Genomic DNA, 24,260 nt, shown 5'->3' with positions numbered 1-24,260 from the left:
AAATCCAGGTAGAGATTTCTGGACGTATAAAAGATCGGGGGGGGACGAAAAAGGGGGGAGCTGCCATTCCTCCTTGCCTCTCAGTCTTGCCGATGCATCAGGGTGAGATTGAATCACGAGAATTGAATGGGTCCCCCTTAATCTTCTGGATGTGGGAGCTGGGAGCTTTTTTTCCCTGCAGCCCCCTACTTCTTGATGTAGAAGATTTGTGAACTGGAGGAGTAAACTGATAAAGGATGCGTGGGACCCTTTCCCCAAATTATTAGGTGTCTTCACTGCAGTAATGGAGATAACAAAATTGCTTTAATTTGGAGGATTTTTAGGATGACTAAAAGACACCACACTTTGAATGTCATAAAAAGGACTTAGGGTATCTACCCCACAAAGCCATAGCAAATTGTCTTCAGTGAGATGAAACTTGTGATGTGCAAAGTACAGCCCTGTTGGATCTCATTTTTTTGTATCCTGCCTTTTTTAAAAAAAAATTATAAATAACTTAAGGTGGCCCACATACCTAGTACTCCTCCCTCCTCCTATTTTCCCCACAACAACCACCCTGTGAGGTGGGCTGGGCTGAGAGAGAGGGGCTGGCCCAAGGGCACCCAGCCGGCTTTCAGGCCTAAGGCGGGACTAGAACTCTCATACCACACCTGATTGGCTCTTGGGCTGAGAGAGAGGGGCTGGCCCAAGGTCACCAGCTGGCTTTCAGACCTAAGGCGGGACTAGAACTCTCCGTCTCCTGGTTTCTAGCCCGGTGCCTTAACCCTGAATGGTGAGTCTAAATCCTTTTACATGTTGAATTGTTTTAAAAATCATGTCTGCAATGTTTATTTCCTCCTTCCCTATACTATACTTTATGCTTTTACTTATTTTTGAACACGTGTTGGAAAGACAGACAACTGATTATGAAGGTCTTTGTCTGAGAAACCAGTAAGATCCTCTTTAGACTTCTATCACAGATGCTTCTCTGTGAAAACTAATGTTGGTGTGGTGGCCCTCCATCCCCAGGCAAGTAATGTCACTGCATCCTTTGCTCATTAGCTAAAGGAGGAGAGATTCGCCAACAGCCCCCTCCCCATGATTTGAAAGCCCCATCTGCTACCACATCCTTATGGAGCATTTCTTTGAAGAAAGGGAGATGTGACAGCAACTGACAAATAACCAGGGATTTATGCTGATGAGTTCTTTCCCATGCCAATTCTACTTACACCCAGAGATATAACTGAGTACTGGAGTGGCAAGAAATTTTTTGAATTTGGAACAGTTCAAAATGGGTTGCTTTGACCTTTCTGGTAGTGTTTAGAGTTCAGAACAGCCCGATTTTGAATATAAAATCCCTGTTTTGAACTTGGAACAGCTGTTTCATGCTTGGAACACTTCCAGAGTGGCTAAAACCACTGTTTCTAACTCAGTACTTTGCAGACCCTGGTTGATCAGCTCTACCTCCAGTGTCTGTTTAGCATTCCTTGAAGGGTGTTCAGATATGTCCTACTTTTTTTGTCTGGCTTGAGGAAACCACAGTGTGCTGCTTTGTCCAAATGCACATCAAATGTTTGGGTACGACTTTTGAGCTTGGCCCCCAACATACCAGGAAAAAAATAAATTGCATTATGTAAGTCTGTAAAAAAGGCACGTTTTCAAATGAAGTTTGGAATGTGTGAATCAATACTCTGTATTGTGCCTGCTTAACTGCTCACCTAAACAATCACAAATAATCGCTTTTCATAGATCCATTTTTTTAAAGCAGGTGGAGACTTGTTTCACGGAACCGATTTGTAATTAATGGCAGGAAAGAGAAATAAACACTTTGTTTGTTCTCCTGGGAATGAAGATTCCTCCATATCTGAACCTGTGTAAATACATTTTTCAAAGACATAAAAGCAAAGACTGAATTAATTGCTTTTTACACAGCTGCTGTGCTGATATACCTCTGGGGATTTAACTCCCTAGATAAAGTTGTGGAAAATACATTTAAATCAAGTAGTGTTCTACTATCTAACTGTAGCTGTAGGATATTAGAAAAGGAATGAAGTCCAAGTGATGTAATTCTGCCCCCAAGGCTAAAAACACATAGTTCATCTGCTAATGGTGACTAGCTCTGTTGAAGGATTCAATCTGAAATAAAACAAGATTTTTTAAAAAAAATGTGGCCTGTCCCAAGAAGCAGCTAGTTCTCTTGGTGAAACTAGCAAAATTTAAATGTCAGTTAAATGTAAAGCCAAAAGTATTTCAGTTTGTCGAAGTTTTGCTTTGTAAATATTTGATGTGCTTAATTACTCCTTGCTGTCATCACTTGAGCTGATGGCTGCATAAATTCTGTGAGTGCTTTATTTATTGCTCACCTGCCTTCTTTTTATTCACGCTGCTCTGTACACCATATTACTCCGATTTCCACAGCCCGAGAATGTTGTATTGACTCTTCAGGTAAAATTTTTTGTTGTTATCTCACACATCCTTTGCTTTCAAAATACCATGAACCAACCCTTAACCTCATCCAGCGTTGTTCTTTTCAGCATCCTTTATAGCTAAAGAAAGAAAAAAATATTTTAACAACTGCAGTGGTGTTATTTACATCGTTGATTTAGCTTGTAAAAGACTCCTGTCTCATTTTAGGGCAACCGTTTTTAAAGTATTTCTGTTTATATCTAACAAAATTCCTAACCATAGCTGAAACTAAAATCAGGGTACTGATGTTAACAACTGCCTATTGCAGTTATTTATGTGTGAAGTTGTGCACCCTGTTTCCAGCCATGGTCAGCCAAAGACTCCCGGGAATTCTGCCTCTCAGCCTGTTTATTTCCCTGCTGGGACTGATAGCCGCTGGCAGGTGCCACTTCCATGGCTAATCAAATCCCCTTTTGAAAGCTGGCAGCTGGCCACACTTAGCCAGCATTGGTGGATTTCAAATAAAATGCTAAGCAGCGCTGAAGTTGCTTAATCCTTCAATTGGAGATCACAAAATTCCAGATTTGTAGGCTAGAGTGGGAAATAGGGAAAAAAACATTCTAAGAAGGCAAGGCCAAACTTCCTTCTGTATTGTTGCCAAGAAAGCTTTCCCTCCCTCCCTCCCTCCCTTCCTTCCTTTCATTAATAAGATTTCTGTGGCTGCCCACCCACAGAAATGTGACTCCAAGCAGTGTACTACAATAAAAACAAAAATACAGTAGACCCCATGAAAAAAGAACCAGAAATCACAACAAGACACGCTGTCGGAGCACACCAACATATATTACCCCTCGCGGGATGAGCTCATTTCTCGAGGGCCCATGTATGTCCCTGCAGGGAATCCAGTTACCTTTCTTCAGAGCTGCTTCTCAGTCTGAGCTTGTAATGCTTGAACTATAGCATTCTGAGATCTCATGGGAGCACCTTTTGCCTTCCTTGGTTCCCTTGTTCATGACCCTGGACTGCACTATGTGCACCGTTTGCTCTACAGTGGTTCTCTTGAAGACTCAGCAAGGTCCAGATACTCCATTCCCCTATCTTTTGGAGAAAAAAGATCCAGAGTGACTCAGTCAGGTCAGAGGGAGCATGAGAATGATCTTTTTGGCTGGAACCCTTTCACCCACGTGTTGATGCTGCTGAAGTTGCAGTTCCACTTTTGGAAAATGGTGAATTCAGCAGGGATCTCCAGATGTCCCAGCTTCAGATGTGCTTTTGAGTTGAGCCTTGGTGCATCTGTATGCCTTTTCCCAGAATGGGCAGAGGAGAGAGGGGCCAGTAGCACCTTCTGCCTCTCCAAAGTGGGTTGCATCCAATGGGTGGTAGCTCCCTCATTCAAGAAACGTCTCACACCCTTGCATGGAACAATCGTGTTCGGAATGCCCAACAGCAGCTCCATTCCAAGCTAGCCTCACCAGCCTCACCTTCAAGTTGTAACACCTCCTGCTTCTCTCTAAACTGCAGGCAGTTTACTACGAAATTGGCTTCATCATCTCAGCGGCCCTGGGAATCCTGTTTGTCCTGCTGCTTCCGCTGATTGGCCTCTGTTTCTGCCTGTGCCGGTGTTGCGACAATTGTGGTGGGGAAATGCACCAGAGGCAGAAGAAGAACGCTGACTGTCGGAGGGGCTGCTTCACTAGCCTCCTCTTGGCAGCTACATTGCTAAGCAGGCAAGCTAAACACAGAGTAAATTTGGCTTGGCTGCAGAAGTACTAAGTCTGGCCTGTTGTTTATGAAGGCTTGATTGGATAATGCCCATGTGCTTAAAGAAGGAAAGACTTCTAACTTCCTTTTATGATCTCAGAAACCTTAGCTCTTCATGATGGAGATGAGGCATTCCAGAATATATCATTAATTTGGATTTTCAGTCCCCTCAGGAAAGGGGGAAGTCTAGAATTGCAAGCCATTTTCTCTTGAGCTCCTCTGTCATTTCTTTTATGGTAAACCACATATGTCTTTATCTCCTTTCCCAAGGCAATACATTCAGATGAAAGAAGAGCGGTATATGATCACCACAGATAGATCAGCTACTGTATATGTTACATGTTCAGAGAAGACTAAGTATGGGGTCTTGCTTGTAAATTTAAAACCTTTCTGGGATGAAAAAGAGATAAAATACAAGACTTCTGGCTTAGTATCTCCAGCACCTTAGCCTGTAATATTTATTAGTGTAAATAACAACAACTGTTGTTTTCCTAAGAGTTTGCTTGTAAAAGCTGCCGCTGGTTCCAGACACTTTCCCTATGGGGGTCCTTGGAGGAAAAGGTGGCCTTTGGTCCCTCCTTTAAAAGCCCCCTAAGACATCCTCAAAGAAACATCTCCATGGCTTTGTTGGAGAAGACTGCTTCGTTGCTGCAGTCTTTGAGCAAATGAAACCATGTAGTGATTTCTTGTTAAGGAGACAGATAAATCTAATGACTGTCCTTGGACATGTGAATGGTTTTCATTGATCTCCCTCAGAGTCAAAAGTACTGCTGACAGAAACATTCTTCATCTGGCTTTTGCCTTTGTGTTGAGCTTAATGGTGCTTAACAGAAGGGATGAAGATATATACAGATATTAGCACAGTTCCCAATCTCATCCCCAACTGTAGCCCTCTGATTTGTGTGAAAGACGCCCAACAGTAGAGTGGTGGGTGGACATGGGTCTAGCAGTGATGGTTGGAGAGGACATCTCTTTGCAAATCTACTGTGAAAAGACATGGTTGGTTTAGCCATGACTGTTGCTAGATGGAAGATAATTCACATATTCCAGGGACAGCCCTTTAACCTGCAGAATCCTTGAAAAGTGAACAAAATTATCACCAAAGTCTGTCACTCAAAAGAGGTAGACTTTTAAATCATGGACCTCCTATGGTACAAATGGTGAATGGACTGCCAAGAATTGTCCATGCTAAATTCATCAAGTCATTAAAAAGTGTTGTTGTTGTTTAGATTTATATCCTGCCTTTCCCCCCAAAGCTTAAGGCAGTTCACATAAGGCTTTCCCTTCATTTTATCCCAGAACAACAATCCAGCGAGGCAGGCTGGACCAAGGCAGAGTCCCCCATGGAGTTTCTGTGGCTGGGGATAGAGGAGAACCAGGGTCTCCCTCTTCCTAGCTTTACCCCTTCACCACTCTGTCACAAGGCTCTCAGGAAGCCCACATGTCGCACTGGAAACATTTAAGAAGACTGAAAGATGAGTCTGGTTTTTTGTAGTGTGAACAAAAAGTTTACAGAACATGTTGCTTCTGTAGATTCTAGTTGTAGGACAAGGCTCTCCTCACTTTTGATATGGCTGTCTGTTGTGTAATTCTTTCCTTTTTGCAAGCTGCTAAAAGCAACTGTATTAAAATAAATACATTAATTAATTAAAATGCAGCACTGAGTATCAGAATCAGAAATAATGCTATCGTTAAGTTGCACTGGACCCGCCATCAGTTGGTCTCATCTGAAACAAACTTTCAACTGCCTGTGCTGGAACACCATTTCGAAACATCTCATATAAGGGTCCCCACTGACACATATCAGGGTATATATATTCCATCATCTGGTTTAAGACAGTGGTATGCCAGGGAAATGAAACCGTGCACTGCAGTCTGTGCCTTGCACCTTCTAGTGAGGAGCATTTAAAGTTACGCTGCTTCTGAACATGGAGGTCCCTGCCCAAAGATATGGACTTAAAACCATTCTTCAGTATTATCCCTAGGTTAAATCATTGTTACTGACTTAGATGGACCCCAGTTTAGGTTCCTCTAAACGGATGTTAATGGACAGTAACGTTATGTGGTCACATTTTCAACTTCAGTATCAGAAATAGTTCTTTGGTATTTTTACTGTGCTTTGGAGCCAGTTAACAATAGCATTTAACTCTACAAAAATAAAATAATCCTTTCTCCTGTATTCTCTCTCGTTACCCAGTATTGGTGTGTTTTTTGCTTATGCGGCTAACCAGCATCTCACAAGCCAAGTCCAAGGAGCCAAGAAACTAGTGAACAGTAATTTCCGAGACCTTCGGATTTTCCTGAATGGAACTCCTGGGGTAATGTGACATTTTCCTCTGGGTGGTTTCATGTTGTGTTATGGAAGTAGGCATGGGGTGATTCTGTGGCTGAATTCAATTTTACGTTTACTCTGTTGTATGAGAGACTAAAAATATTATTAATATCAGGCCAAGTATCATTTATGATGAAGGACAGATATTAAAACTGAACTCATACCCAACAATGGATTGTGCTAATCGTAGCATACACCATGAATGGCAGCACTGCACATCACTTTTGTTTTTAACTCTTCCAGTAAGCATGGACATCTTGCTATGATAAACAGGGACATCTAACCGTTTGAGTGGGATGTGGCTCTGAGTAGATGATCTGTCTGATGCTCCCTCCATTTCCCCCAGTTAGATGCCTCTAGGAAACTCAGAAGTGTGTAATCGCACACTGCCACTCAAGTTCACCAGCAGCTAATATTAAGAGTTTAGATAGCCATCATGATTAGGAGATAAACCCCCACTTAGGCTATGAAGAAGGCTGGATATTGAAGCCTCCTCTATCTCATAAAGCTGGAATTCAACAGCTTTTGTGATGCTGTGAGGCGACCTCCAGAAATGAAAACAATGCCTAAAGTTATGTGGACATTACTGCATTGGTATATTTGGGTATGTGATTAGTCCTGTGCATCTTGGTTTATTTTTAGCAAATCGACTATTTGGTGAATCAGTATAACACTACCAAGAAGAAAGCACTTTCTGATCTTAATAGTAAGTACATTCTGCATGATTTTTAAGAGACTTGCATCAGATAGAGCTTGTTCTCACAGCTTCTGCCCTTCACTTTGCAGTGGATTACAGTACTCGCATTATGAAACCTGCTATCTAAATGTGAAGTCTAAAATGCTAAATAACAGAAAAGTCAAAGTGTTAAATAACAGATTTAGGCGTTACACAATGAGTTAAGATCTAAAGGAAGTTGGCAGGAGAATTGGATTATTACGAGGCTATGAATAGTGTTAATTAGCAAAGGAAATTCTCCTCAAGGTGGTTTCTCTGAAGGAATTTTCTCACCCGGGGGAGAAGCATCACTCTGCCCTCGTGAAGAATGGACATCCGGGACTGTTTTTTCCTGTGAAACGGAAGCAGAAGACAGACAGGAGCTGCCACTCTGTTGTGGTCAAGTAGAATTTATGGGAATTGTTGCAAAGGGGCTCTGCTTGGGAGGTCTGGCTTTCTGACCAATAGGTTCTCAGCGTTGCGTAGGAGCAGTATTCATGGAACACAATAGGACAATGCACAAGTGTTGCATTCAGTGCCGGACTGAACTTTTGTGTGCGTGCCTCCAGGTCAGGGTTGACTCCTGCTGACTGCCTGGACTAGTCCCTGCGCTTTTCTTGGCAAGATTTCGGAAGTGGTTTGCCCGGGCCTCCTCTTTCCTAGGGCAGAGAGTGAGAGGCTGGTCCGAGGTCACCCAGCCGGCTTCGTTCTTAAGGTGGCACCACAACTCACGGCTGTACCCTGTTTCTGTCCTGGTCTCTTAACCCCTCTCAGACTGAACCCACTGAATGGGAAAGTCCAAAATTTGGGTGACACCAAAGAAAAGTTATCCATGTTGCAGGTTCAAAAGGGATAATCATGAACAACTGGCATTCCTAATAGTTAAGATTCCTGGACGATGTGTCCTATTTGTTATTTAACACTACTTAAAATCAGTGACCAGCGTTTGCGTGTTTTAATCAAACTAGAATTTAATCTTGATTATAGTTCAAGAAGAATAATGGAGTGGGGGGAGGATTGTTAATTTTTATGCTGTTTGGGTTGTAGCTAACAAGTGGTGTTTAAATGCAAAATTGTACACCTGGTCATTGGCAGTCCATCTTCTTCCCACCATCTCCTTCTCCAACAGATGTTGGCACATTGCTTGGCAATCGAGTCTGGGAACAGCTGGGAAAGGAAGTGTGCCCTGCTCTCGATGCAGCGCTCACCATGGCAGGAGGTAACAGGACATTATTTGCTAGTGTTAGCAGACGTCCCTGCATTTATAAATGTCTGTCAGGTTTGGGCGATACGGTCGGGTTGCCAAAGTTAAATTCACGCAACCGTCATACTGCTGAAATGCCTCCTGCAATGTGCCCCTGACAACCCCCCAGATGCAAGCAATCAGAGATGTCTCTGCAACTTATTTCTTCTTTTTCTGTGACTGGGCAAAGGTAGCTCCATAGGTTTCTTTGGAAGCTCTGAAGTGACGGTGAACCTCTCTCCTCCTCCATACGGTGTTGCCAACCCCTGTTGAAAACTAGGACCTTTGAAATAATGCTGAAATATTTAGATTGGCTGGGGACTGAATGTTCACAGTGCTATTAACGAGAACCCACCCACAAAATGCATGAAAATTGCTAGACAATGGGGGTGCTTGAGGATTCCCCTTGCCATGTATCCACCACCTAGCTTTTCCTCTAAGGGCAGTCCACAACTGTATGCAAAAATTCAGGCACCTCGGTCCAACTGGACATTTCCGTGAATCCATAAGTGAACAGAAGCTGATTGAACTCTGCATGGGAGGGGTCTGCACTTTTTTGCCTCCCATATTCACTGTTTCCTCATTTTGAATCTGCAGATATCTGCGCATAATTAGTAAGCATGCATTCGTATTTGCAGAAAGATGTGCTTAACTTCGTACCAGGTAGAGATGGCGTCAGCTTCTGTGCACTTATGGATTCACTGAATGTTAGAATTTGATCAGGGGTGTCTAAACTTCTGCAGCCCGTTGCTACGGATGTGACTTTGTCATGGCGAAAAGTAGTAGAGTGGAGGGTAAATGGCAGAGGGAAATAGGCAGGCAAGGGTTAAGCATTCCACTTCTATCTGCTGGTCTCCCCACAGTTCAACCCATCACCTCACTGCTTTGCAGATGTTGGGAGAATTAGCTCCCTGGGCTTGGACAGCTTGAATGTGTGCTTTCAGCTGTAGTTCCCGTGAAGATGAACCATAGAAAGTGCCAAACATCTCAGCTGGTAGAGCATAGTTAGAAGGGCTACCCTTCTGAACGGTAGAAACTCAAATGTGTTTGCATTTTTCAACCTTTACCCTGCACTCTTTCTTTTATTTTTCGGTCTTGAAGTCCAAGTGGAAAGGGCCATTAAAGGTAAAATTATCTCGAATGCGTTTTGTGAAGTGCCTCCCCTAGTTCCAACCCCCTGTGCAGTCTGTCTTGTCATATTCCTCTTCTTCTCCGCAATTCATAGTTTTGCTCCTTGGGTCAGATCCCAGCGGCATAGCTGGCCCATTAGTTTTGACTGCCATCTGCAACTTCCTTATTCCTGCAAACCTTGTTAAAACCAGCAGGGCTGCTCTGGAGCAAAAGACTATGGATTGAAGCTTATAGTGCTTGTATGTTGTAAACAGCAACATGTTCCCAGCCCCTCCAGCCTAGCAGATATGTGGAAGTGATGGAAAATGTGCATCAGTAGCAAGCACCTACCATTTGTTTCTACTGTAGGGTTTGTTGGCGAAAGGGAATGGAGGAAAAATAACACTTTTAATTCGATTACTGCTTACTTTGTTCATTTTTGGCCCAGTGTAGGGTGTGTTGCATTTCAGATTTGACTCTTAAAAGGTACTTTGGAATATGTGGGAGCATAGCCATCTGCATCTACCAAAGTGATACCTTTTCCTGGGATTGTGTGGCTGTCCTCTGCCGTGGCCATCTGCAAAGATGTAGCTGCTTTAAAGAGCTGTGGGTAGATGCTATGTTTGCAACCCCATACACTCCAAATAACCCTTTTAGAATGAAATCTGAAGCATTGCACTGCTTTGGTAGATGTAACACTTCAAACTTTATAGTGGTTAATACTAAAGGTGTACAAACAGTTTGAAATCAAAATGTTCCAACCCCAAAGAGACCTGTTCCAGTCTCAGAACAGCTGCTACAAGGTTGGAGTGATCTTCCAGGAAGTGTTCCAGTGTCAAATCACAGGGATCCAACATACCAGAAATAGTCTGATCTCAAAATGGAGTATTTCAGCTGCAAAGTGACAGTCCATTTCAAGACTCGACCATTTCCAGGATGGTGGGTCCAGCAAAAACAGGGACCCTTTATTAATATGAACTTTGTTTGGTTAATATCTCCAAATGTCCAGAGGTATCAGAGGGGTATATCCCTTGCAGCAGAAGATATTCTAAAACGCTTTAGCATGGCAGACTAAACTTTGATGGTATTAAACCTCTTCAGGTACTACTCTATGGTTAATTCTTAATCTTTCAGATGATGTTTAAGTTTGAACAAGAAAAATACACAATTTAAACATTTTGAATAAAACAATAATCAAGTGTGTGTTCATGCTATTCAGACCTATCTACATAAATGCCAAATTTGTTTCACATTTCTGTTTCAATAAAAGCATATGTATAAAATCTAAAGCTTGCAATATAGACACTTGTAGCATATTTAACAAAGAAGGACCAGTTCTGGTCTTTGAAAGCTATATGGGCTAAAGAAGTTTAACCTCTCTTTTCTTAAGACACTGCTTTCCTGCTGATCATCATTAATTTTTCAGTAGTCCTTTCAGGTTAGGTATCCTGTATCTAGATGATGGACAGTGCAAATGTAAAGTTAAACCACAGCATGCAGATTGCATTGAACCTGATCTTTTTACCACTGTAGCTATTAGAGAAACAAAGGAGGCCCTGGAGAATGTGAGTGGGTCTCTGGAAGTGTTACAGGAGGGCACTGAGAAGCTGCACGCCAATCTGACGGATGTGACAGGAGACTTGATTGATACTCTTAACGATCCAGCCTGCACAGCTACCCAGGTTGCTTCAACTTGCAAGCTTATCAGAAATTCTTTGGATCAGCTGACCATCAATGCTAACTACAGCAAGGTACGCTATAGTCCCCTGCTTCTCTAAAAGGGTTGGCCTCTTCCTCTTCCGAAGAAAGATAGGGTTGCCTGAACATTGAGACAGAAAACTTGTACATTGGGCCGAGAGTGTGGATTCTCTTGCTGGGCCAAATGTTTATGAGGTGTCTTAAACCAAGTGAACTGCCTCCATTTTCACACTCCTTAGATTCCCTTCATGTTGCAGAAAAATGTGGACTTTTAGAGCATCTCACCTTGTGGAGGCGGTGTATACTTGTACGGGAAGGTAGCGCATGTACTGTAGACTACCATTATGTTGATTGATGTAGACAATCTGATCTGAGTCTTGGCATAAAGATTCAAACAATCTCAGAGCGTAATGAGCCTCTCTGTTTGTGTTACATGTGCAGCTCACATGAAAATCAATTTTATTGATTAGTTGGAAGGCAGAGAAATAATTTTTAAAATCTGCTTCTCTCACAGCGGAAGCTGTAGCATAGAAGTTTAGGATAATACAGTAGTATAATCAGCAGAACTTTTGAGTATTTCTTCTATAGGTTGCAAGAGTAATCTGAAATCATTTTCCCCTTCTTTTAGTTACCAGGAGTGAGTCCTCAACTTGCCAAAGTCAACGAAGTCCTTAAAATAGACCTTTCCAGCCTCATTCAAAAGGTATGATCATGCCTGGCTGAGACACACAGATCTGGCTAACGTGTTGCTTCCCAAATGCCATTCTGCTGTTTATTGGTGTTGCTTTGGGTATTTATACATTGTTCCAACAAGCCGATGCATAAACATGGAAGGTGTACACAGAGGAAACTCATAGTTTTTCTGTTAATGTTTTCTAGCATCTGGAGCTGAAATACAAGCAGAAGCACAATTTAACCTTCTTTAGCACAAGGCCACTTATATATCAATTTTAAAAAATCCTTTATGTGTGGTACATATCTTCGGCTGATTTGGGATCTCAGTGCTCATAACTTTCATCCTTTCATCCTGTCTCGTTCTCCTGACTGCTAACAATTAGGTGCTCCTTTCCCAAGCCTGGAAGTCTTTGTACCGTCTCAGTTGGGAAGTGCAAATAGTTCAGATGTCTCTTTTCGTTGCACTTCTCTTCCATGCCACTTGTGGACATGTAAGATGCTTTTGCATCTGCTTGTGGGCGATGCTCATGGTATCTGAAGCCACTGATTTCTTAGGACTGATGAGTTCCTGCACAGATTTATTACTTTGCTGCTAGAGCACAAGTGGTGCTACACGTTCTTAGTTGATCCTGATTGTGCAAACCACAAAGGTCCTGTTCCAAAAACACCCTGAGCTGGGTTGTTAGGACAGGAGGTGGGGGATTATTGTGTCATGGGAAATCAAAGAGGGTTTGGTTAAGCCAGACAGCTAAAATTAAGTAAGTAAGAAATAAATAGGTTGTGGGGACAAGACCAGTGTATTTGCAGGCAGCTCACAACTTCACAGAGGGCCGTTGTGTGTATATTGATGCCCCTCACGTATTAGAGGAGAAGAGTAATTTTCCCCTTCATGTCACACCTCAAGAACGCACAAGCTAGAGAGCTGGGGAGGAGAGCTGAATTTGAATTAGTCTTTGGTGAAGTTTTTGCCTGAATAAAAGCTGGCAGTCTTCTAATTTTTTTGAGGTGATGGCTAAGAACACACGTCCATCTACTATTCTACAAGGTCAAACCTGCTGCTGATAAATAGGGCCTTCACTGAGCTCATCTTGTGGTGAGAATGTTGAATGAGTTTGTGGGAAAGCAAGTATACATCTGGAAGGAGAATGACCCCTTAAATTCTGTTTGCAGTTTATAGTCCAGTTTCTAAAAGTTAAAACGGAGTGGTGATGTACAGGGTTACATTAACAAGGGTTAGTCTGGCTATTGTTAGATATAGAAATAAATGTTATCTTTTCTAACTGTGGTATTGTTGGATGCATTCATTCCAGGGTTATGCAGCCTTTAATGATACTCCTGACTTGGTGCGCAATCAAACAAAGAACATTTTATCAGGTAAAGAGGATAAGGGAATTAATTTGCTGACTGCAAAAGTTTAAGTGATTGGAGTACACAATTAAATGGAAAAAATGGGAAATGCCCTACTTTGAAAAAATGAGAAAAATAATTAAAATATAGGCTAATAATGTGTTATTAAATAGACCCTAAATCAGTGTTTCTCAACCTTGGTGACTTCAAGATGTGTGGATTTTAACTCCCAGAATTCCCTGGCCAGCAAGTGCCCTAGATATATGCAAAGTTTGGTGATTCTGAATTGCCCTTTTTTTCGCAGCCTTGGAAGGCATCTAGGGCACTGCTTCGTCATAATCTTGGCCATTTAGGATTGAACAGGAGTGTTTTTATGCATTATGAGAGGCATAAAGTCTCAGCAGGGCTATGGAAAAGAGCTCTTATCAAGGGAAGCAGTAAAAAAGGAGAGAATAGGGCACTTTGAAAGGGGAATAGTAGCAATCTAGCTATGTAAACTTAGTCCCTGATTCAAGACCACAGTAAGACCTACTTACATCATGGCCTGAAGACTTCCTTTTGAAAGGAACAGCTGTAGTGTCTGCTCAGGAGTAAGGTGCTCTCATGAGTAGTCAGCTCTAAGGTGGACGTTGCTGAGGAAGCAACCACCAGACCTGAACAATCCTTGGAGCCTGGTGACTTACAAGGTTTCTCAGCTGATTCTTCTCAAGGTGTCCCTGCTTGACATGGTGTAGTTAATCAGTGACAGCCCATTACTATTAGTCCCAAAACAGCCAAATCAGAGCATCATCCATGAGCTCCAGATAATATTTATTTATTTATTTATTATGCTAAAGAGTGGCATTGACTTACCATAAGGAGCTGCTGATAATCTAATGGAGAGAGGCCAAGGAAGGAAGGAGGTCTTGAGAGGAGCAAGGCTGATGTAGGGAAAGGTTTGGATAAAGCATATGAAGACCCACCTGGGAAGGGACTGAGATGTCCTTCTCACCTCTCCAAGCATTGATGTACAAAGCAAAAATAATGTACAAAGCAGTGGTATAGAATCTTCACATAGAAAGATTGATCATGGATTCTCTGTATTATCAATTCCCAGGGAGTTGGAATCCAAAGAAAGGTTGAGTATTGCTTTGAACTTTCTATATGAATTAACTTCTTTTCCAGTACATTTCCTTTTTCATACAAACATTTTAATTTTTTTATCCCAAAACTAACATTTGGAATCCTTCGAGAACCAGGTAAATTTGCTTTGTGGTCCAGATTTGGCCTGTGAACTTCTGGTTGACCATTTCAGACACTATTTTAGTAGTATGTAAATTCTTTTCATGAGATAAGTCCTTGCATGCTATAAAAAAAACCAAAGAAAGTGTTTATTAACCTCTTCTAATTTTCATTCTTGCATATGGATCCCTTCTGCCATTATAAACAGCTGTACCTTGTAAGTTTTCAAAGAGCATGGAAATAATGTATATATAAACATATGCATATGCATGCCTTGTAAAAACAAAAAGTGAAATTATTCCCAGAATGTCTTTTTCAGCTAGGGAGATGTTAAAAGCAAAGCAATGTATTGCTCAGTTATTTTTAATATGCATTAAGCAAAGGCGTCATTGCTTTCATGGGAATTACATACCACTTTCTGCATAGTGAAAGGAAGTATTCAAACTGTTTCTTCTCATAGCAAACTTTAAAAATGCCACGCTTAGGTAGCGCTGATGTAACTCAGTGCAAGCTATTTTTTTAATTAAAGGTGATCAGTGTGTATTTAGTCTGCCACTAGGGGAAATACTATGGTATCTGCAACCTGATATTGATATGCAAGCCAGGTATTGCTTGAAATGCAGATGGAGATGCTGGTCACCTACTTCTACTTAAATACAACTGTTTTCATCCCTAAAAGTCCCCGTTCATTTCTTTCTCAGAATTCCTGGTAGCTTTTGTTGATGGTAGAGGATAAAAAGATTTTGAGGGGCATCCTTAAATTTCATGGAGGGACTTTATATGTTGCTTTTAGCAGATCCTTAGAAGCTGATGGGATTTTAAATTTCACATTATTTTTAATACATATTGACGTTTATGGCCTTTCCCATTATGAAGTGTTTTAATAGAGGCTGCCATATTCTTTTGCAGGTCCATATTGCTTCCATAAGCAGGCACTGTTACCACCATGTAGATAACATATCAGAATGTCTCCTGCACATATCTGATAGAGTGGTTTGGAAATGTAAAAGAAGCCAGTAAAATTACTACCGTTGTCTCTATCCCTACTTGTCCAGTGAAAAGGCCCTGGATCTGTTCTTCTCTATTCCAGAAAAATATCTCAATCCAGAATTGGAATTCTTTCCATGTCAATGTAAGGCTGTCTGGAGAGAAAAAAATGAGTGAACTGGTTTAGACATGCCTAAATATGTTAACTTGTTTTAGAAAGGTTTGGATGACCAATCAAAGAGAGTGAATTCAAGCTACAGTTCAGTTCGTACTGTACCCTCAGTAGCGGGGAGGTTGTGTGCATAGAGGACAAGGGTCTGGTAGGCCTATAGGGTACTCTGAAAAAGTGTCTTAGGCACATTCACAAAATTGCTGCTGTGAGGCAGCAAACTTTCCACACTTTCAAATCACATCCCATCCCACCCCATCCCACCTTCCTGGCACCAGGTATCCACTCCCTCCAGTTATTTATTTTTCTCTCTTTTAAGAACATCCTCATAAAACAGACCTTCTCCATTTCCTCCTCAAGCAAGCGCTCACAGGGAACGTCTCTGCTTTTTCTGCCCTGCTGTTGGTTAGCATTAGACTTCCTGGTCTCACCCCATTGCTCTCAGTAGCTCAGATGCTTTACTTGCCAGTTCCTAGTCTTCTTGCTTTCCAGGGTCCTCCCAGCCTGTTCCTGCTCCCAGGCCCTCCCTCTTGTATTATTCTCCTTCTCAGATTTCAGATGCCCTCTTGATTCCTTTGGGCTCCAATTAGACCAAGAGATGTTCTTAAGAAGTAAAGATGGTGGACAGCAGGTAAGAGATGGAGCCCAGAGGCATCAGGAGGACAAGTGCTGGAGGCCTGTTTCACCTGGAAATGCTTCTGGCTTCTGCCTGCCCTGTATAATACCAACAGCAGGGACAGCCTATATTACTGTAAGAAAATACGTAAGCAGAATGCCTTGATTGACTAGAAGAGGTAATGAATAAGCAGGATGAATCAGATTCCACCCTTTTAGCCAAATCACTGTGGCTATCGAAGTGTCCTTGTTGTGGTTCTCCTCAAAGTGGTAGGCTTGCATATGGGTTGCAGGTGAGAATTCACACGATTCAGGGCTTTCACATTTTCTTACGTAGGCATTTGAGCAGACACAGACTTGTCTCCTTGGTGAGAACAAGGCTGTTGTTTCATTAGGGTGAACATGCTGCAGTAGAAAGCTTGCACAAATATTTAATTTAAGCATTGCATCCGTATGTGAGCATGCAACATTCAAGGCTTGCTTTTTCTGTCTTCATGCTTTCCATTATGCCTTTTTCTGCTACATGGAGAGTGGGGTCTAATAAGCCCTTTGGTTTGTGGCAAGTCATTTTATCCTGTGTAACTGAAGTCCTCAACACACATTCGTCCTTTTCAGATATAAAAAATATCCTGGAAACCGTTGGTTCAAACATCACAGCCTTTACCAAAACGCTTCCCATCCAGAAGATTCTAGCAGATTTCACAGTATATCTTACTCAGAGTGAAGCGTACGTTCAGGATTATCTTCCATTAGTGGAGCAATATGATTTCTACAGGTATGTGTGTATTGTTTTGATGGCAAAATGCAGAGGCTATCTGCAGGTATCACTGACGATCAATACCAGTACAACTGCTACTTCCAGCCTAAACAAGGGGGTGCACTCGGCATGGTGAAAGTGTTAGTGATACCTAGCTAAAGGTCATGCTCCCAGATCAAACTTTCCCAGAACATCTGATCCGACCCGCATGCATGAATGGAATCAACACGGGTTGAGACTCACCCGTGGGAGGGGGGACAAGCCGGGAGTGTGAAAGCATCTTGTTTGGACTATCTCTGGCACCCAAGGTCAACCGGCAGAGCCGTTGCAGACATCTGCACAGAACTAAATGACCCGGCACGAAGAGAGGGGCTGCGTACCGAAGAAGGGGGAGGGGGTTGAGTTCACTGGGCTGTTTAACTTGGGGAAAGTGCGGGAACTTCTATTTGCAACTTTATGTGATGACTGCCTACTCAGTTTACCATTAAATCTGATTCATATGTGTTAACTAGAAATCTCTCTAATGGATTGTAGTGTGCAGTACAGAGAAAAAGATGCTTTCACACTCCTGACTTGTCCCCCCTCCCACGTCTACTGACTCGCAAGTCTCAACCTGTGTTGAGTCCGTTCATGCATGCGAGTCGGATCAGATGTTCTGGGAACGTTTGATCTGGGAGCATGACACTAAACTAGAGGAGAAGCATAGCTGCAAGCACAATGCAGATACACTATGAGCTGCGAAAAAAAACATGTAGGGCAGCAGCATTCCAAAGCCAAAATATTTTAGGTCTATTTTATACTTCAGGTAGAGTTAAATTACTATAAATTGCATATAACTAAAGCTGCCTTGTTCTGCCCCAGAGGTTGGAAGCAGTGGAAAATCAGCACATCTTGGAGTCTAATTCCAAAATGGGTTTCTCATGGCTAGAGAGAAAACTAGTCAGTAAGTCCATCCAGAAATCAAAGACAATCATCTGAGTCTTAATTAAGGTTCCAGAGGGTAAAGTCGCATATACACACATACATACACACATACCTACATCTAACTAGCAAACAATTCAATATTTCCTGTTTGGATGATACTCTCAGCTCTGACATAACAGTATTTTGTCTCTTAAATTACCTTAATTCTTTGAAACACTATAATCTATTTTTAAATCCTCAGTTGCACAGTAATGCTAATAGTGTTTTGTTGCCATTAATATGCAAATAGGAGTTTATTGGCAGCACAGAATATCCATAAAATTAATGTTTGATTAGCAACAAATAAAACAAAATTTGGATTACCTAGAACCAACTATAGTCTTCCAAGGTGCACTTCTGCAACAGGGAGAGATTCTCAACATACAACTTGCCACAAGCTAAGCTAAAATTGTACTTTTATCTTTGTTGCAGAACTGTGAGATTCTATAATAGAGTTGAATTGTTGCTTAATCCAGGCCTCTCAGATTGAATATATTCCTTCCATCATTTAATTTTAGGGTGTATTCCTGCATCTTAGTCCCTTTTACTAAAAAAAAAGGGGGCGTTCTTTTGCAGGAAAACATTGTTAGGTCTAATTCTAATGTTCTTGAACGAGAGTAGAAAACTCAGAGAAATGTGCTTGGCTGTGGATTGGCCATTGACTTTGTTACTTATCTTGGATGTCCCGTGCTTGGTTGTTGATCATAAAGAGGGTAGGACTGACTGAATATGTGGGTGTGTGTGTATAATAATTAATCTGTTGCTGATCTAAACCTAATCAAATTGACAAATAGGAAAACTGCAAGATTTATTGTTATTCTGGCTAAGCATTGATCATGTTAACCAGAACTCAGTTGTTCTCAATCTTTGGGTTTCCATGGCTTTGGTCTTCATCTATTCTGCTATGCCCAATATTCTCAATTTGGAATTACCTTTCTGTTGCTCTGTTTAGGTGGCTGGGTTGCCTAATCCTGTGCTGCCTGGTGATCCTGATCCTGGTCTTTTTCTACCTGGGATTGTTATGTGGTACCTGTGGCTATGACAAAAATGCCACACCAACAACCAGAGGCTGCATCTCAAACACTGGAGGGAATTTCCTGATGGCGTGAGTGCTTGCCCCTTAATCTTTCCCCCAGGTTAAGAGAATTGCATTGAAGAAAGACATTGGGAAGACAAAATACAAAAAAGGCGAGGAAGTAGTCTGCCTTGGTTTTACTAAGATTCGCATTATGTTGTGTGAACTTTGGAGCTAAGGAAAATAGATGAAAAACTTTAAAAAAGAATACAAGAGTAAGTTGATTTGTAAACAAATGATAACAAGCCCTTAAGAGAAGAGATTAAATTCCTAAACTTGTACAATGAAGATAGGAATACTAAACCTCGAATCCCATTAAAAAAAATCTTCAGATTGACTCAGTTGATTATACTTAATTGAAATCAGAATTCTTGCTTATTGTAAAGGATCCATGTTTTCTTTTTCATCAACAGTTCTTTAAATAAGTGGGATTTAATTATATGGGATTATATGATTTTATTCTTTTCTGAGTTACAGCATGTCAGCTGGAGCAATGAAAGCATTTTTTTAGATTTTTTATCTCGCCTTTATTATTATTATAAATAACTCAAGGCGGGGAACATACCTCATGTTCCTTCCTCCTCCTATTTTCCCCACAACAACAACCCTGTGAGGTGAGCTGGGCTGAGAGAGAGGGACTGGCCCAAGGTCACCCAGCCGGCTTCCATGCCTAAGGCAGGACTAGAATTCACAGTCTTCTGGTTTCTAGCCTGGAGCCTTAACCACTAGACCAAACTAATGGTATGACATTGAACTGGGAGTCACATGAGAGAATTGAGAGCCAGATTTATTTTGGGCTTCTGATTCTGCCTCATTAGGAGAAAAATGAGCTGAGCATCCCAATTTGTACATTGTCCTAGGCAAACCATGATGGGTTTCCTGGTTTGCTTATCTGCTTTGCTGAGGCAAGCCAGAGTTGAGGCACCAGTATAATATTCTAAATGATTCCAGCTTAGCATTGTCTAAACACAGCCAAAAAGATTTCTGTGTTTTAAAAGAAAAAACGGAGAACATGGTCAACGTATGGTTTAGGGGAGTGTTTCTCAACCTTGGCAACTTTAAGATGTGTGGACTTCAACTCCCAGAATTCCCTAGCCAACATGCTGGCTGGGGAATTCTGGGAGTTGAAGTCCACACATCTTAAAGTTGCCAAGGTTAAGAAACACTGGTTTAGAGGTATAGGCGGTCCCACAATGCTTGGATTCAGCTCCTGGATTGCTTTTAGTGGAAGCGGGAGTTGATTAAATACTCTAGGAGGGCTCATATTAATCGTCCAGCTTCACGCAGACCATTACTCAAATTCAAAGATAGCAGACTCATGGACTCAGCTTTTTGTCAAGCTAACTGTACTGCAATATTAGAAAAGCCATAATTAGAGCAGAAAACCAGCAATTGGCAACGATAGGTTCTCAGGTTCAAATCTGATCTCTCTTTTCCCCCCTCCTCCCCAGAGAGTTGAATATATCTCAAGGGGGGAGCATCTCAGTGGCTGAAAACTCTGCATTATTGTAAATGGAGTTAAATGGAATTCTTCAGCTGATTCACTGAAAGGGGGGAATCAAGCTCATTGCTGTATGTAAGATAAGCCCCTTAACAATCTTTTGATAAAACGACCTTTTCTAAGAAGGAGCTTTTTAAAAATCATCTAGGGAATTGTAAACCTCAAAAAAGTGCTTCTTTGAGTATAAAAGTTATTCTACATGCGTGCAGTTACCTAAAAAAACAGGCCTTTCAAAATTCATCTGAGGTTCTGGGACAACAGAGAGAGACACCCTATGAACACTTTCTCAGAAAATAGGCAGGTGCTTTATCTCAGAAAGATAGAACTTGGGGGAGAAACGCTAAAGCTTCCCAGGCAAGACTCGGATTCTTCTGTGTATTTCAGAAGGGTTGCATTCTGTCCGGCTCCTGTTTTCACAGATTCTCAGCGCAGCTATGTCAACAAAGAGGACTGCATGGTCCCTTCGCCTGTACTTACAGACTTACTTTTGGCCTGGAAAATCACCACATACTTATGAGTTGATAAATATTCTTACATTTGTTTTCCTTAGTCTAAGTTGGCGGTTAAAATACTTACAAGAGGATGCATTGTTAAGATGCCTTCCTTTTCTTGTTTTTTTCCCCCCCACCAGTGGGGTTACTTTCAGCTTCCTCTTCTCCTGGGTTCTGATGCTGACAGTGGTGGCCACTTTCATTACCGGTGGAAATGTGGAGAAGCTCATCTGTGAATCATTTGATGACAAGACTTTATTCCAAGTAGGGCATTCTATATAATCAAGGATTTCCACATCTTTGTTTAGTTCTAATGTTTGCCATGTACTTGTAAAATGTTCAAAATACTTCATAAAATGTTCTGCATGTTCATACAACACATCAGGCCATACTTTGACTTTGCTGTGGATGAGCAGTGTTCAGTCTCTGGTTTCTTCCATGAAAGGCACAGCTAGAAAATGACACGTGGCTCCATCATAGTTTAGCATTATCATCTGATCCAGGGACTCTGGCTTGTTCCTTTTTTGAAAGCACAAAGCCAGGTCATGAACCGCATCATCTTGCATCAAGTTCCTGATTCAGAAGTGAAACCAAGCCACAGCTGGAAGCATCTGTGGTTTGTTAGCTATACCTGCCCACAAACTAGCAGGTATGAAGTGGCAGCATGCCCTAACATATGACTTATTGGGGTGCCACGTTATAGCTTGGGGTAGCATGGAAGACAGTCTTTGTTGTGTTACTTATAAAATAGTTCTGTAAAGTAGATGGTGATAATAAGTATTAACCACATATTATAAATGAGGAAACTTGTTCATGGCAGAAATTGGATCTGAACTGGATTCCTTATTTAGTTTTTCAGTCATTCCAAGATATTACTTCTACTTAAATAACCTGGCTTGATGTAAACTAAGTGCCTACTTAGTGCTTCAGTAAAGTTTAGTGAATATCACGGCCTCTGAAATACTGTAAAGTTTATCACTTCTAGGTCAATCGGTATAATAAAACCATTAAGTTTAGGAAATGGGTATTACACAACAAAGCTCCTTGTTACTTCAAAACAGTTGCAATAAAATACATTTCTGAGTATTGTTTGTTGAAGCCAAATTAGATTTATGAGTGCCTCTTCTTCAAATTGCATTTTAGATTTTGGATACACCCTATTTGCTTAATCGCCAATGGAAACACTATCTATCTGGCATCATTCTGAAAAATCCAGATATTGACTTGACATTTGAAAAGGTTTACAGGTAACTTTTCACTGATTCCTGCTCCCGTTACATATTTAGTTTCTCTGAGGTTGCATGTATAGTTTCAGTCATCTGAAAACTGAGGGCCAGTACAATCTGGTCAAAGGGGAACACTTACCTGTTTGTTTTAAAATTTGTTTTGTTGTAGCCCATAAAGTACCACTTTATCATTCTACACATTTACATATATGCACAATGATGCAGATTGCAAAATTCATGGAGATCATCATGTCAAACGTCTGTGGTACAAAAATTACCAAGGTGTGCTTCTGAATTCTGGAAGTGACCAGGAATTTCCTGGTGTGAAGGGAGGACCCAGGGGTCTCCTACAGTTATTCTGCAGTTCTAGGAAGGAAAGAATTTGCAGTACTGGAATCAATCAACTGAGATGATCAGTTGTTATTGTGAATTTGAAAAAGTTGACAGGTGAGCAGAAAGGAAAAACCAAAGCCGTTTCCAGGCACCAAGGTGTAACATAAGAGCCTGAGGAAACTTCTTGCTCAGCAGTGTGATGACCCCCATAATACTCATTTCTTCAAGGGTTGCATTTCTTTGGTCTGAAAGTATCTAATACTTTCTCCATCTTCATAAGCATTTAGCTGTTCACTGGGGTTAAATGACACTTGTCTCTATGTATTTGTATAGATAATTACTTAGACCAAGTCAAGCTTAAATTGAATTGTGGACTTGAATTCAGTCTCCAAAACAACATGAAATAACAATGAAAACAACGACAACAAAATGTACCTGGCGTCATCCTTCTGCCATTTCTGAGATTCAGATTTACTGCTGACCCTTAAGATTTCATTAATGATTTGCTTTTTTTAATTTGGGCATTGCCCCTTCATATTTAGGCTTAAATGATGCAGTGACATTTATTTAAGTTGGATGTCGCTGCCTTAAGTTGTCTTTTCTTAACAAGAGAAGAAAGGTTGGATTATTCTTGCTTTGAAGCAGAAGCTAAATAGTGGCTTGGATATCAGTTACTACTCCTATTTTCTTTTCATAATGTGTGGCCAAAAGTTGTCAAGGAGTCCATCAGTTTGCTGAATCTTTTGGAGAGAAGCTCTAATTCTACAGTTACACAGAAATATCTCATACATAAATATCTTGGAAAAAATAGTTTTGTTTATTAATTAGTTCCCAAAGAGTTATTTGAAACGTCCAAATCTTTAGATACGTCAGGTGAAATTTCTAATGTTTGGCTTTTGAACCCCAGAGCTTCATGCCTTATTACGAGTTGTCCAAATAATTCTTAGCTACGAATGTGCTTGTGAGAGGAGGACGGAAGTGTTTGGTTTGGATATTTGAGGATCTTGCAAGCTGCCTAATCTCCTGGAGTGGGCAGCCATAACAAATTTAATGAAATAAGTAAATAAATGAAAAATCTTTCTAGTTCTTTGGATTCAGGCCAATACTCTGTCCAAATGGCTCAGTCAAATGGGTTTCTAATGGAAGATGTTGGGATCTAAAATTGGAAACAAACTGTCGATTTACCTTTGGCTATATATCTTTTTAGTGACTGCAAGGAAAATAAAGGCATTTACACCACACTCCATTTAGAAAATCTCTTCAATATCCATGAAATCCTAAACATTAGTGTGGTAAGTTTAACAGTTATGTGAGTGTCTTAATACTTTAGTGTGCAGTGTTTTGCAGGTTGTTTTATTTTGGATTTTGCTGGAAAATATGCCTTACAGGAATGGCTGTTTGTGCAGAGCAGTGACTGAACCCCTGGCCCAAACCTGAATTCTACAACTGTTGCAGAGTCAAACTATCAACCACCTCCAGGACGCTCCATTCCAGTTCATTTGTCCTTCAGTCCCAGTTTTTCATTCTCTCCCTGGCAGCTTATCTATGTTTAAGCAGACTAAATGTTTTGGGTTCTCCTTCAGCTCAGTTTTGCCTTAGGCTTTTTCCTCTCTTGGGATGAACTGTATGTTTTCATTTATTGTTTTGGGATTTATG

General features: G+C 41.1%; 1 protein-coding gene across 1 annotated transcript in view; it reads left to right on the top strand.

Annotated features, from left to right (window-relative positions):
* The window catches only part of PROM1 (prominin 1), a 50,952-nt gene that overhangs the window by 13,563 nt on the left and 13,129 nt on the right, over positions 1-24,260 (top strand). Inside the window, exons 3-15 of the mRNA XM_063309735.1 lie at positions 2,398-2,424; positions 3,907-4,112; positions 6,344-6,464; positions 7,121-7,184; positions 8,323-8,412; positions 11,080-11,297; positions 11,873-11,947; positions 13,230-13,293; positions 16,874-17,033; positions 18,931-19,083; positions 21,186-21,309; positions 22,189-22,292; positions 23,812-23,896. Coding sequence (XP_063165805.1) covers positions 2,398-2,424; positions 3,907-4,112; positions 6,344-6,464; positions 7,121-7,184; positions 8,323-8,412; positions 11,080-11,297; positions 11,873-11,947; positions 13,230-13,293; positions 16,874-17,033; positions 18,931-19,083; positions 21,186-21,309; positions 22,189-22,292; positions 23,812-23,896 — 1,491 coding nt within the window. The remainder of the gene's footprint in view (positions 1-2,397; positions 2,425-3,906; positions 4,113-6,343; positions 6,465-7,120; positions 7,185-8,322; positions 8,413-11,079; positions 11,298-11,872; positions 11,948-13,229; positions 13,294-16,873; positions 17,034-18,930; positions 19,084-21,185; positions 21,310-22,188; positions 22,293-23,811; positions 23,897-24,260) is intronic.

The sequence above is a fragment of the Candoia aspera genome, chromosome 8 (genome assembly GCF_035149785.1).
Source record: "Candoia aspera isolate rCanAsp1 chromosome 8, rCanAsp1.hap2, whole genome shotgun sequence".
Classification (NCBI taxonomy): Eukaryota; Metazoa; Chordata; class Lepidosauria; order Squamata; family Boidae; genus Candoia; species Candoia aspera.
Note: the sequence above shows the minus strand (reverse complement) of the source record. Positions and strands in the feature narration are given on the sequence as shown.